The sequence below is a fragment of the Peromyscus leucopus genome, chromosome X, assembly GCF_004664715.2.
Source record: "Peromyscus leucopus breed LL Stock chromosome X, UCI_PerLeu_2.1, whole genome shotgun sequence".
NCBI classification, from domain to species: Eukaryota; Metazoa; Chordata; class Mammalia; order Rodentia; family Cricetidae; genus Peromyscus; species Peromyscus leucopus.
This window is the reverse complement of record NC_051083.1, coordinates 131,412,567-131,428,186: the sequence shown is the minus strand read 5'-3', so window position 1 is coordinate 131,428,186 and position 15,620 is coordinate 131,412,567. Positions and strand designations below refer to the sequence as shown.

The 15,620-nt window shown below is 37.5% G+C and overlaps 2 protein-coding genes across 5 annotated transcripts in view; both read right to left on the bottom strand.

Moving 5' to 3' along the window:
- Window positions 1-15,620, bottom strand: part of Aff2 (AF4/FMR2 family member 2) — a 638,276-nt gene that overhangs the window by 205,392 nt on the left and 417,264 nt on the right. For 2 of the 4 annotated variants that reach the window (XM_028855771.1, XM_028855772.1), the window contains exons 5-6: window positions 5,082-5,118; window positions 4,739-4,790 (exon numbers count right to left, since the gene is read on the bottom strand). In XM_028855771.1, coding sequence (XP_028711604.1) covers window positions 4,739-4,790; window positions 5,082-5,118 — 89 coding nt within the window. The remainder of the gene's footprint in view (window positions 1-4,738; window positions 4,791-5,081; window positions 5,119-15,620) is intronic. The other 2 variants (XM_028855773.1, XM_028855774.1) reach the window with 1 other exon arrangement.
- Window positions 2,326-4,711, bottom strand: LOC114682013 (cyclin-C-like). Its single transcript, XM_037199251.1, is given in 2 exon segments — window positions 2,326-3,021; window positions 3,023-4,711. Coding segments are annotated over 2 exon segments (852 nt in total). The 5' UTR covers window positions 3,638-4,711; the 3' UTR covers window positions 2,326-2,784.

Below are 15,620 nucleotides of genomic sequence, written 5' to 3'. Positions count from 1 at the left end.
AATACTTGTCATGCGGGTGACAATACAGCAGCAGCCACTATGTGCTTACTAACCGAAGAGACTTCCCCCTTATACAGTAGTCTGGCCAAAACAAAAAGAATCTCCACGTGATCGACCTTCATATTCAATTGCCAATGTACAAAAATACAAAGGAGAAAGAAAACACACTAAATGGTCGGGCATTGGTGGCACACGCCTTTAATCCCAGCACTCGGGAGGCAGAGCCAGGCGGATCTCTGTGAGTTCGAGGCCAGCCTGGGCTACCAAGTGAGCTCCAGAGTAGCTCTGCGCAAAGCTACGCAGAGAAATGCTGTCTCGAAAAACCAAAAAAAAAAAAAAAAAAAAAAAAAAAAAAAAACCACACTAAATGGCATGCTAAGAATGCCCACAGCAAAATTTAGGCTATGGGAAACTTCATAGATTAACAAATGAAAACCAGGAATTTTTTTTTTAATAACGTGGAGGAAGAATCCATGAATCTAAAAGTAAATGGATTTATAAATGAATACATAGACTGTTCTGTAACTCCCAGGGAACTAAAAACTTTTTTTTTTTTGAGACAGGGTTTCTCTGTGTAGTTTTGGTGCCTCTCTTGGATCTCGCTCTGTAGACCAGGCTGGCCTCGAACTCACAGAGATCCACCTTGCTTTGCCTCCCAAGTGCTGGGATTAAAGGCGTGCACCTCCACCACTCTGCTAGAAACTGAAATTTTTAATGTAAAATTTGATAATTATTTTCATTACTTTTAAGTAAAGTACAAAAAAGTATAAAAAAAAACCTTTAAAAGTACTTTTATAGTGTTTTAAGGAGCCATTACCTTTCAGGAGCACATACTGAAATATTTACGGATGAAATAATATGTCTGGAATTTTCTTCAAAATAATATGCAAACTGGAGACTGTGGGGGTTGAAAAAAGTTGAAATTGACTATGAATCTGTAACTGCTGAGGCTAGCTCATACACACATGGAGGTTTATTACACTGCTCTGTCTGCTCTTGTAAACTTTTAATTTTCTACAATAAGAGATTGCAAAGAAAACCATGAAGCACAAAGATTAGACTGAAAAAATAAACTGGAAAAAAAAAGCTTGAAGATAGAACTATGGCTAATGACTGTGATGAGCAATCACCAAGCATCCAAGCTAAGCTCAGATTCACTCCATAAGGCCTGCAGAGAGCTTGTTTTCTTTTTCTTATCCTTATACAACCTTAGGAGGTTCCATATCGGTACCAATGTGTCTCCTTTCCAGCTCATCCCATGTTCTCCGTAAGGAATCAAGACTTTCCTTACAATCTATTCATAAACCATATGAAATCACCCCTTTACAAAGTATTAACGGGCGTTAATTTAACATGCAGAAAGATTCTCAGAAAACCTAAGTAAAACTTAACAAGATGAATTCAAGACACTAGTAAATATAGCTGAAGAACTTAACTTTTATTCTTCTAATTTTAACTAGGAAGTTAATGTTTAGTAATTTTTTTCATGATTTATTTTTTAAAAGTGCAAAACTACACATTAATATTCCATTACTCCAAGCTTTATTTGTCATTCTTCCTTCAAGTCTTAAGAAAATGAGTAATTTATGAAGTTCCAGTGATACCAGTCCCATAGATTTAACATTTATTTTGAAGTCTACACTCACAAAATTAAGAATGGCCAGTATCACACTAGCCTGAAACCTGACTAGGTTCTTTTTTGTTTTTGTTTTTTTGGGTCCCCCCCCCAGACAGGTTTTTCTGTGTAGCTTTGGTGCCTGTCCTGGATCTCGCTGGATGTAGCCCAGGCTGGCCTCGAACTCACAGAGATCCGCCTGGCTCTGCCCCCAAGTGCTGGGTTTAAAGGCGTGCACCACCACCGCCCCACTCTGAGTAGGTTCTTGACTTAGAATACTTACTGTACATCTGTCAGCTCACACTAAAACACAAAATTAGACTGGGGTGTATGTATCTCATAAAAATTTCCAGTACAGATTAAAGATGAACATTAAAATTTCACCAAAATTTCAACTTCATTGTTCAACCAAATTGAACTTTTAAAATGCTTATTAACTGTGAATTAAATGCAAATAACTTTTTCTTTCAGGTTTCCCAGCATTTCAAAACAGCTAATAAGTCAATATAAGCTTTAAATTGTCAAAGCACACTATACATATTGCACTTTTCTAACACGTTGGGCTAGTATCTTCTGTGATGATACAAAAAATATTGAATAAAATACATTTAAAAAATCAGTAAGTTCTTGATTCATCTCCCTCAAATTATAAATACCATTCCAAAACATTACAATTTTCCCTAAGATTTAATTTATTTAAGGATAAAAGTTTTAAAATTTAACTGGGGAGGGTGAAGGGCTCTTACTGACTTTTTATGTCCTTTTTTTTTTTTGGTCCCTTAATGTCCAAAGAGAATTTTAAACAAATGACATTTCATGTCTCCTGCCTTAATTAAAAAAGCTATTAATAAAAACGTCAATTATCCTAATCAAAAACCAGTATTATTGTGTGTGCGTACATTTGTGTGGGAGAGAAGTTAACTCTGAAATGTCTGCGTGTGTCTAAAATGTCCCCTTAGAGCTTTACTAATTCTATAATTAAGATCTAATAAATTACACACTAGAATCAAATTAAGTAAGGAAAACTTATTTTGTGAAAATTAAGTCAATTCCCAATAGGCTTGATAGAAACAAGCTATTCGTTTGCATCTGATTTCCAATGAAGACATTACTCAAACTGTCCAATGCTTTACTTCCAAGTGGTCCACTACAGGATTCTTCAGGGTGTTTTAAGATTGGCTGTAGCTAGAGTTCTGACTTCCATTTGGACCCTGCTCTCCTTCACTGTTTGGAGGTGGTTTTGGTTTCGGCATCTTACTAAGAATAGTTGCCATCTCTTTTCTCTTATCAAAATTCTTCCACTGCTCATACAGTTTTAAAATAACCCTGATTATTTCCAAAATCTTCTCCATGTCCACAGAAAGTTCTGCAAACCACTGCCTAGCATCTTTCTGTTGTACAACACAAGGCTACATGTAGGCAAGCCAAAGCTATCATGAAAGGCGGATACAGCAGACAAAGATCTGTGCAGTAGGTATCATTCACTATCCTCCATGCAAGGGGAAGCAACACGTCTTCTTGGCCCATGTCCTGCACATACTGGAGCAAAGGTCTATAAGGATGATACACTATCAAGCAACAATCCATTAATTCTAAGAGGTAAAATTCACATTCTAGTATATGATTCATCCTGTATGGAAATTCCTTTGGAAAAGCATATGAAAATCTAGTTTTTAATACAGAAGTAGTAGCAGCGATCAATCTTGTATTTGAGACTACACCAAATTCCTCTACTTTGGATGCCAGAAACACACATGTAGGAGCCATTAATACAGGATCTATACTTTTCAGAGAATACCTGGCATAGAATCTCTTGAAATAGACTGTAGCAGTAGCAATAACCTGTTGTCTTAATTTAAGGTGTTCACCTAATGCTTGGATAACATTTGTAAAAAATATTTGTAACTTCCAATACTCTTCTTCTGAGAGAAACTTTAAGTCCTTCTGGCGCTCTTTCAACAGATCTTGTTTATCCAAAATCCACTGCAAATAGTGGGAGCTCTGCCAGAAGTTCCCTGCCATGGAATACTGCTTGCCCTGATACAAAAGCACCAGCCAGCAGAGCGGCCCACGGAGCGACCATAGACCCAGTCCAGGCGGCCGCGCTCCTCAACCTGACCGGCTGGGCTGCACCCCGCAGCGGCCCATAAATGAATATTTTAAAAAATCCACAATAGTTAATCTGAGGAAATTGGTTTTCTATAAACCTCTCCTCTGGTTGATATTAATAAAAAATGGAGACAGTACAGAGTGAATTGTGGGGCTCTGACTTTTAAACTTTGATTTGGTACCATGTCATCTTTTTCTCAGTCTTCCTGACTGTTCTTGTTTGGCTGTAACATACAGATGACAGATGATCTACAAACAGTGGGGTTTTGGGCTAACTGGCTATTAAGCCACATTATCTTTCATGTCCATTCTTTGCCCTTCTTAGTAGCTGGAGCTGGCTATTGTTTAGCTACAGACATTGAAGTTACATGAAATTCAATACCTCATCAAAATGTGGAAAACCAATATCTAGACTTTTTCTCACTGAAGTCACAGTTGTTTTCAGGAATTGATCATGACTGTGTCTACATCATTAGAGAGTCAATTACTAATCACATTCATTTTTACTCTTCTTGCTAATCACAGGTACTTTAGTATAAATGATTGTATCTACTCAAAATATATATATTTTTCATCCTTCCTTGGGAAATGACAGCACTAGGAGGTGGGACTTTGGAGAGAGAATTCTGTCATGGTGAGCCTTCATGAATGGAATCTTTGTCTTTACAAGAGCCACTGCAGAAGGAACTCTTGCCACTTCTACCATATAAGCTTAGAGTGAAAATACATCTATCTCAGCAGATACCATTTCTACTGGTCACTTTACCTCTGACTTCCTAGAGTCTAGAACTATTATAAACCCATGTCTCCTATTGATAAACTTCTCAGTTTATGGTATATATGTTACAGCAGCTGAAACATACTAAGGTAATGAGAATTTGATTAATCCCCACTAGTGTGAACCTGGGAGTAAAAGGTTCATAGTCTCAAAGAAGAAACCAACCACAAAAGAGAAGTAGCTCAGCACTGTGGTGCTGACTGTGCCAAAATGTCCAAAAGAGGCCAAATACTCACGATTTCAATGATACTGACTTTGTAGAAGCTCTGCTGGTTGGGTCATTCCACTCTGAATAGAAAGGACACAAACAATTACTTTTCATGCTTCTATTGTAAATGAGTATTCAAAATTAAATTACTTTCAAAACATGCAGCCCTCCTGGATAACTTCACAGCTTTCTGTCATAATGATAGATGAAAAAGAGGAACTAGAAGGGTAAATCACCAAGTAACTCTTTGTTATCATTATTCCTTTATGTTTTAATGATATTGAGTAGAAAAGAGGGAAAAGTAAGGGAAGTGAGAATATGGATGACTGGCATAAGAAGGAATTGAAAAAATAAAAAGAAAAACTCCTTACTTTGTAAGGCAAATCCTGGAGTCAGATGCTGAGATTCCTGTAAGGAAGAACATACAATACAGACATCACTAAAATGGTATGGGGGTGAGGAGAGTTATCTGATATTGCTGAGGATATAATGCTTGTAAATAAGAAATCACTGTTAACAATTATATTAGTTAAACTTCTGTGTGTAACTGTATTTGTACCTACTAACAAAGGCTGCTGCCACAAAATAAAAAAAGTCACCTTATAATTAAAAATAAGGATTGTGTCTATTTGGACCTGTGTCCCACATGACAACAAATGATCCATATGTATAAAATTCAAGGGTATAATTTATCACTTAGCTAGGCAATGATGCCTCTAAGAAAATCAAGAGTACTTGGTTCAACTAAACATATGATCATGGTTTTGGTAAAAGTGTAAACATGATTGTAATTAATAAATATGTTAAGTTTCTCCCTTGGTAAAAAAAAAAAAATTAAATGTGCAAGTTTTAACTTAGTTCAACCAAGGTATTCATAAAACTTTATTACAAGCCTGTTGAGGTATAGGAAGTAATTTGAAATGTTAGTAGACTATATTATTTAAAGGATTTAGATTTTATTTGAAAATCACCCTTCACAAAATTCCTTCACTGTTTTGAGAAACCTAGATTTGCACTTATGAGTCTTGCTGGGAGTGTGGCACACCTGTGCAGATTTTGAAAATTTGTCAGGAAAAAGCATTATAGTAATGCTCAGGAGTGGTTTGAAAGAGAATGTCCCCTATGGTCTCTGACACTGAGTTGGTGGTGTTGCTTAGGGAAGGTTTAGAAGGTCTGTGAACTTGCTGAAGGAAATATGTTACTGGGGGTGGACTTTGAGGTTTCAAGTCCATGTACTATTACCTGTTCACTCTTTAAGGTTGGAGATAAGAGCTCTCTCATCATTCATAACTTCCTGCTGCCACATTTCCTTGCCATAATGGTGATGGATTTTTATTCCTCTGGAACCATAAGCCCAAATTCACCCTTCCTTCTGTAAGTTGCCTTGGTCATGATATGTTATCACAGAAATAGAAAAGTAACAAAAACATAAGGTCATACACAGTAGTGGGGACTCAGTAGAGAACTTTAAGGACTACAGAATTAAATCAGCGGCAGTTAACTCAACCAAAGTCCTGGGTTCCATCACTATCACTACAAAGAAAGTAAATATAAAATTGGCTTTATCAGAGTCATTGTTATTCAATATGGTAAATCTTATATTACAGAGAAGGAAAAAGATCACAGCATAATTTTTATATAAAAAAAAGCAAAGTAACATAGGATTGGGCTGTGCTTTATCTTATCAATCTATTTATTGTACCTGTTTCATAAGAAGTTTGACTTTTGTGATAATCACTACTGAAAACTACAATTAACTAAGCAACTAGTAGGAAATCCCTCTCAGCTAAAGATTATCAGTAGTCCATGCATAAAATTTACTGCTCAAAGGCTTCTAAAACTGATAGAGACCTGCCTTTTAAATATTTTTGTTTGGTGCTGTAAACCTTGACAAAACCCCATGGGTTAGGAAGATTATTGGCCCTAGGAGAGGGCTTACTATTATTTAGTTAAACTGATATAACACCAAATTCGATTCTAAATATTTATGATTATACACACAAACAAATGCCACCCCCACTCATCTTTAATTATTGAAGCTTATATTTGTAATGAATGGAGGTGCATAGTGTCATGGCTGCCCAAGATGTTGAGAATAAGTGACAGTTGCATATTCAGCCTTAAACAAGACATTTATGCCACCCTCTCAAAGGTACATGGAACACTGCAGAAGAGAATGGAATACTGTAAGAGCTAGAAGATAGGGAGAAAGACTGTGAAATGCTATCTTCAAGACACAACACAGTCATTGCAAACACAATCTCACATCAGCTATGGTTGCCAGCACTGGCCTGCACAAGGCAGGTCTTTCAAAAGCCAATTGTGGATTGGGGAAGGTCTCATGGAACCTTACATTCCCTGCTGAAGTATTGGCAACTGATGGATTCTAGGGGAGGAATACTCATTGCCTTCACTTGTGAACCAAACAATGAACCAACAAGGATCCAAGGAATAACTCTTAGACCTGTGACTACACATTGATTTTTGGTTATGATCACTGGGTCACAAACAGAAAAGGCATGAATGTGGAAAAAAAAATCTGTAGGGAGGAGAGTGCATTTAACAGATGTTGAAGGAAGATAAGAAAGTTGAGGGCTGGTGACAGTAAGCACAATGTACTATATACACATACACATGAAATTGTCAAAAGCCGCATCTACCCCCACTAGGAAGGCTCCCCTTCTCCAAGACCCCCAGCAGACCCTGCAATCTCCATGCCCTGCCCCCATGCTCATCTGCCCGAGATCCCAGCCACTTCCTGAGACTTAGAGACTGGCCCCAAGCTCCCATCCTGCCCTGGACTTCCCATCGGGACAAGAGGTGAGTGCCTGGGCTCACCATAGATCCCATCCCTAGGCACCAGCCATTCCAGGGAAGACCTGCCCAACTTGTCCCCAGGTTCTGGCCATCGGGCAGGATCCCTTCCACCCCCACCTGGAAGGCTCCCCTTTCCAAGACCCCCCAGCAGACCCTGCAATCTCCATGCCCTGCCCCCATGCCCATCATCCCCCAGACCCCAGCCACTTCCTGAGACTTAGAGACTGGCCCCCAGCTCCCATCCTGCCCTGAACTTTTCATCTGGACAAGAGCTCCCATCCTGCCCCAGACCTCCCATCTGGACAAAAGCTCCCATCCCACCCTGGAGCTCCCATCTGGACAAGAGAGAGAGACTTCCTGAATCTGTCAGGTCTGTCTAGACCAAGTGCACTGATAAGACCAAGAACAAAAGCACAAGGAGATGGGCAGATGTCAAGGCAGAAGTACATACAACAAAATGAAATGCAATACAGCATCGCTAAAACCTAGCCCTCCTCCAACATCTAGACCTGAACATCAAAAAATGGAAGAAGCAGAATAAACCAGCCTTACGAATAACATCATGAAGAAGGTAGAGGCTTATATAGAAGGAATCACAAATGCAATTGAGGAAAAGACAAACAAAAAATGGGAAGAACGCTATAAAAAAAAACTAGAGGAAAAGACAAATAAAGCAGAAGAAAACAATAAAGCCCTGAAAGAAAATCATGAAAAAGCAATGAAACAGATAAAGGAAACAGTCCAAGACCTAAAAAGGGAAATAGAAAAAATGAAGAAGACAGAAACAGAAGGAATGCTGGAAATAGAAAATCTGAGTAAACAAACGGGAACTTCAGATGCAAGTATAACCAACAGAATGCAAGAGATGGAAGAGAAGATCTCTGGTGTTAAAGATAGGGTAGAAGAAATAGATTCATCAGTCAAAGAAAACACTAAAGCCAACAATGTCATGACCAAAAATATCCAAGAAATTTGGGACACCATGAAAAGACCAAACCTATGAATAATAGGGATAGAGGAAGGAGAAGAATACCAACTCAAAGGCATAGAAAATATATTCAATAAGATCATAGAAGAAAACTTTCCCAACTTAAAGAAGGAAATGCCTATGAAGATACAAGAAGCCTATAGAACAACAAACAGACTAGACCCCCCAAAAAAGTCCCCTTGCACATAATAATTAAACAACTAAACATACAAAATAAATACAGAATATTAAGAGCAGCAAAGGAAAAATGCCAAGGAAAATTCCAACCTAAGGAAGTCAGACACACCCTCATAAACACAGACAATAGGTAAAGCCACAGCAGTAAACCCCAAAGAAGAAAAATATACATATACTACCACCAAAAAACAACAGGAATGAACAATCACTATTTATTAATATCCCTTAATATCAATGGACTTAATTCACCTATAAAAAGACACAGGCTTACAGAATGGATACAAAAGCAGGACCCATCATTCTGCTGCATACAAGAAACACATCTCAAATTCAATGATAGACACTACCTAAGAATAAAAGGCTGGGAAAAGACTTTCCAATCAAACAGTCTTAACAAACAACCGGGTGTAGCCATCCTTATATCCAGCAAAACAGATTTCAAACTAAAATCAATAAAAAGAGATCAAGAAGGGCATTACATCCTCATCACAGGAAAGATCTACCAAGACGAAGTTTCAATTCTGAACATTTATGCCCCAAACACAAGGGCACCTACATATGTAAAAGAAATATTAGTAAACCTTAAACCACAGCTAAAACCCCACACATTAATAGTGGGAGACTTCAAAACCCCACTTTCACCACAGGACAGATCTCCCAAATTGAAACTTAACAAAGAAATAAAGGACTTAACTGATGTTATGACTCAAATGGACTTAATCGATATCTACAGAACATTTCATCCTAACAAAAAAGAAAATACCTTCTTCTCAGCACCCCATGGAACCTTCTCTAAAATCAACCACATACTTGGCAAATCTCAACAGATACAAAACAATTAGAATAACCTCCTGCATTCTATCAGACCACCATGGTTTAAAATTAGATTTCAACAACAAAACTAGAGAAAACCTACAATCTCATGGAAACTGAATAATGCTCAACTGAATCACCAATGGGTAAAGGAAGAAATAAAGAAAGAAATTAAAGACTTCCTAGAGATCAATGAAAATGAAGACACCACATACCCAAACTAATGGGACACTATGAAAGCACTATGAAATTCATAGTACTAAATGTCCACTTAAAGAAGTTGGAGAAATCTCACACTAGTGACTTAACAGCACACCTGAAAGCTCTAAAACAAGAAGAAGCAAAATCTCCCAGGAAGAATAGACACCAGGAAATTATCAAAGTGAGAGCTGGAACTAGGGAACCTCTCCTCCACTGCTGGTGGGAGTGCAAGCTTGTACAGCCACTTTGGAAATCAATATGGTACTTTCTTAGAAAATTGAGAATCAATCTCCCCCAAGATCCAGCTAAACCACTCTTGGGCATATACCCAAGGAATGCTCAATCATACCACAAGAGCACTTGCTCATCTATGTTCATATCAGCATTGTTTGTAATAGCCAGAACCTGGAAACAACCTAGATGCCCTTCAACTGAATAATGGATAAATAAAATGTGGTACATATACACAATGGAATACTACTCAGCAGAGAAAAACAATGACATCATGAGGTTTGCGGGCAAATGGATGCATCTAGAAAAAATCATCCTGAGTGAAGTAACCCAGACTCAGAAAGACAAACATGGTATGTACTCACTCATAGGAGGATACTAGATGTAAAACAAAGATGGCTAGACTGCTACTCACAACTCCAGGGAGGCTACCTAGAAAACAGGAGCCCAAGAAAGACACAAGGATCACCCAATGACAGAGAAATGGATGAGATCTACATGAACAACATGGACATGAATGGGGGTAATGAAGGGCAAGTGTCCAGAGAAAGAGAGCTTAGGGGAGCGGGAGATCCCAGCTGAATCAAGAACAGTGAGGGAGAACAAGAAATAAAAGACCATGATAAATGAAGACCACATGAGACTAGGAAGAAGCTAAGTGCTAGAGAGGCCCACAGAAATCCACAAAGATACCCCCACAATAGACTACTGCCAATGGTCGAGAGATAGCCCAAAATGACCTACTCTGATGATAGGATGGCCAAAGACCCTAATTGTCATTCTAGAAACCCCAACCAATGATTGAGGGAACTGGTTGTAGAGATCCATGGCCAGGCCCGAGATTGAATTACAGGAGTCCAATTGGCAAGAAAAAGGAGGGTTTGTATGAGCGAGAATTGTTGAGACCAAGGTTGGATAAAGCACAGGGACAAATAGCCAAACGAATGGAAACACATGAACTATGAACCAATAGCTGAGGAGCCCCCAACTGGGTCAGGCCATCTGGATAAGTGAGACAGTTGATTAGCTTAATCTGTCTGGGAGGCATCCAGGCAGTGGGACCCGGTCATGTACTCAGTGTATGAGTTGGCTGTTCAAAACCAGGGGCTTATACAGGGACACTTGGCTCAGCCTGGGAGGAAGGGACTGGACCTGACTGGACTGAGTCTACCAGGTTGAACTCAATCCTCAGGAGAGTCTTTGCCCTGGAGGAGATGGGAATGGGGGGTGGGCTGGGGGGAAGGCAGGGGGTGAGTGTGAGGGGGGAGAACAAGGGAATCCATGACTAATATGTAAAATTTATTAAATTATAAAATAAAAAAAGAAATTGTCAAAAGCCAATTTATCCATTAGAAAGGAAAAAATAATAGAACAAAGAGCTAGAATTTGTGTTACTGTGTACTGATCACAGTTTTTTTCATTACATTTTAATACATATATACCATTGTATCTTTCTCATATTTATCTCCTCACCACTGTCTTTTGTCTCTCTGTCACTAGAGCACTAACTGCCTTTTGATGAAAGGTCTCTAAAATGTTGAACAATCAGATCCTATCCCTTAGGAAATTATAGATGGCAAGGAAGGGAATTTGTTTATAGAGGTCATATCACTGGTAAGGATCAATGACATATGAAAATTAACAGGGAAAATGGCATAGCAAAGTCAGAACTTAAAGTAAGCACACAAGTCTATGGCCATTTAATGTGGAGGAAAACATTCTTCTTATCTGTCTTGTTATCCCTTGAGGGCACAGTTATAGCATACTGTACTATTACAGCACAATACAATAATTGATGCTGATAATAGTATCAAATTTATGAAGAAACACTAAAGAATGTTTAATATAACCTTCTAAAGATGGCAGAAAAAAATAATTATACTTCAAAATAATTTCCAACAAGTGGATTCTCTGAAATTATACGAGAATTTCAATTATCAAGAATTGCTTTCTTAGATATACAAGAATGAATTGCTAACAATTTGCATCAGCTTAAGTTTAAACAATTATTTCTATCTATTCTTTCTCTAAAGGTTTTTATTACAAAGAAGCAGGGCAAGTTGTATACATTCAGGAAATTAAACACAGATTCCAAAGTCAATCAAAACAAACATCTGATAGGAGAATAAAACACACAGTCCTTGTATTTGTTGTGTCAACTTGTTTTTAAAATGGTCTTTATACTCAATTATTTGTTTCAGTGCACCAATGTAGTGATTTGTGAATCAAATAGGAGGATGAAGTCATTCTGTAATTTAATATAATTGATGTTACACATATTCTTGACATTGATTTTAATGCTAATCTGGATAAATCATTTTTAGACTAGTTATACAAATAAAATACGTTTATATGCTGCCAAACTCACTGTACATAAATATACAACCATAAATATATATATCATGGTTCAGGAAAAAAATCTATGTTCATGCAATAATTGTTATTTCATGTGGTATTAAAAAATGTCACCAGACATGAAACTCAGTATTTCTTGCATAGAAATATCATGTACACCAGCTCATAATGAGGCCAATCTATATTTGCAAATTCATGTATGGCTCTTTTAAATAAACACCAGAATGACAATCATGTGATCAGATGCACCTAGATTTTAGAGTGTCAGCTAATTTTTCTCTTAAAGGGCTATATAATAAATATTACAGGTTTTTTGAAACATATGGTCTTTGTCATCATCCCTCAGCTCTGCCATTATAGTGTAAATGGCTGTTCTTGTGTTCCAAAAATGATTGATTCATATAAATATTACTAACAATAATGTGTTATTTTTCTTTTGATTTTATTTAGCATTTTAAAATGCAAAGACCCAAGGTATCCAGTGCCATCTCTGTTCTAGAGTCAACTTGCCTGTCCCAAACTACTACCAAGGGTATTGTTGCTCTCTTGGTTCTACTTAGAATAAGTTTATTCCCCTCTTTTTGGGGATTTACATTCCCTATACGAAATGGAGTAGTTTAAGTTTGTGATTGGTAAGCAAACTTAAACTGAGAATTTTTAACTGTTTTTGTCTTTGTTTACAGACACATAAATCACTTGAAAAATTACACACAGGGGGATAGAAAGAGAGAGAGAGGAGAGAGAGAGAAAGAGAGGAGAGAGAGAGAAAGAGAGGAGAGAGAGAGAGAGAGAAAGAAACACCCTGGTACAGATGAAGAAAATGAAGCTTATAGGACGCTAAAAATGATTAAGCAACATCAAATGGAAGAGTTAGATTAAACACATCCAAGATTGTAGTTCTCTTCTCTGGATGAGCTCTGCTATAGCCTTTCTTTTTTGGATAGGTGGTATCACCCAGTTCTGGTACAAGCACAGAAAAAGGGTAATCAGCCATCTCCAGCATATTGACTGGATACAGCCACTGTTCAGAAGATATTCTTTGAAATATGGTATTTATAATGTGAAATAGTTTGATTCCTGGTCCCTGAACATCTAGACCTCTAAACTAGTTTTCTAAGTTTATTAATGGGAGCTCTGAAGCACCTTTCTTAATGACTATTCCCCTCAGTTTTCTTTGTAAATTACACATAATCAAATTATCAGCATCTCTGGGTTGTAGTGAGGGTTGAATTGTTTATTCTATATGAAGTACTTACAATGAGTTGAGACTACAGAAAAGGATGGAAAGCCCAGTATAACCTGTTGGGAATGGGAGCATGGGTGGAAGAAGGAATGTCACATACATAGAGTTTATATTCTTCGTGACAAAAATAGCCATTTGGGCAAGAAACTGAACTGCTCTTGTCTGGACTGCTTGAGAAAATGTATCAACTGGACATGCAGAACCCATGAAAAAGTGATCACTTAACTTTGCAAGGCAAAATGGTGCTTCAGATTCCTGCTTCACTGAAGAAACTGCCAGACATTCTACAGGACACAGAGAAAAGTGACAGAGACTCTAGGCCTATATGGCTGAACTTTGAATGACCGTACAGGCAGCCAGCTGTCATTCTAGATTTTTGGAAGTTGCTTACAATGCACTTCCTGTTTACTTAGGTCTTATTATATCCTTCTGGGGTCTTTGATGTAGTTGAAAACTAGTTAGTTATAATTATGGTTTTCTTGGTTATGATAAGAGATAAGGTAGATATAAAATCTTAGATTCACAAATATACGGCAAATAAAATATTTTCTTTTAATTTGCCAAATATAAATAGACTAGATATTGTAACCATAATTCTTGTTTGTTATATGTAATTTTACTCTGTTAAAGTTAAAACCTTCCTTTTTAATTAAACAGAAAAAGGGAAATGTCCTGGGATAATGCTTTTGTACACTGGTTTAATAAAATGCTGATTGGCCAGTAGCAAGCAGGAAGTATAGGCAGGATAAGCAGACAAGGACAATTCTGGAAGAGAAAGTCTGAGTCAGGAGATGCAAGCCTGACATCCAAGGAGCAACATGTAATGGCACGCAAGTAAATATACAGAACATGTGCTAATGTATAGATTAACAGAAATGGACTGAGTTTAAATATAAGAGCTAGTCAGTGCTACCACGTAGGCCTGAACTAATGGCCAAGCAGTTATAATTGTTATAAGCCTCTGTGTGTTTACTTGGGTCTGAGTGGCTGAAGACTGGGTGGGAGAGGAAAACTTCCAGCTACATTTGTGGTGTCTTTTCACAGCAATAGAAACCCTAAGACAATTCCTAACTTTAAATACACTTTGTGCTTTTAGTAAAACATTTATGAATCAGTAGATCATGATATGATGGAGGAAGGAAGGATAGAAGGAAGAATATTCTTTTAGATAATTTTGTTAGAATAGCCACATCGTTTCTTCTCTTTAATTGAAAATAGGTTCTTTTCTCATTCTATATATCTTGATTATGTATTTTCCTCCCTCTACTCCTCCTAGTTCCTGAACATCTTCCTTCTCATCTGTATCCATTCTCTTTCTGTCTCTCATTAGAAAAAAACAGGATTCTATGAGATAACAAACAACCATTACAAAATAAAACATAATAAGATCAAAACCCAAAACCAAAAACCCCATATCACATTTAAATTGGACAAGGCAAACCAACAAACAGAAGAAAAAGGTCCCAAGAGAAGGCACAATAATTAGAGACCTATTCATTAACACACTCAGAAGTTCCATAAAAACACTAGACTAAAAGCTATAATATATACACAGAGGACCTCGCTTGCTGTTTCAGTCTCTGTGAGTTCATGTGAGCTTTGCTCAGTTGATTTAAATAGCTTTGCTCTTTGGGTGTCCTCCATCCTCTCTGGTTCTTGCACCCTTTCTGCCTCCTCTTCTGTAGGGCTCCATGAGGATAAATATTTGATAGGGACATCCTATTTACAGCTGAGTGCTCCAAGGTCTCTCTCTGCATAATATCTGAGAATAGCAATGTCTTTTATGGCACATTAAAAAAACCTGATGGTGATAAATTGTTACTGGAAGCTGTAAAGAAGCTATACTCAGGGTTTGACAATACAATTGTAGAAAAAAAATTCTGCTTGTGTGGTATCTTGGTTTTTAAGGATCAGTCTACATGTAAGTAAGGATTTGGGAGGTGACATAGAAAAATGAAAACTTAGTTACCAAAATGAAGAATATAGCTTTTCTTAAATTCAAACCTATTGGTCAAGTGGTGGATTATCCAGTCTTCTTTAGGAGATGATTGTATCCTATGATTCCTTAGCTCGGGGCACAATTAC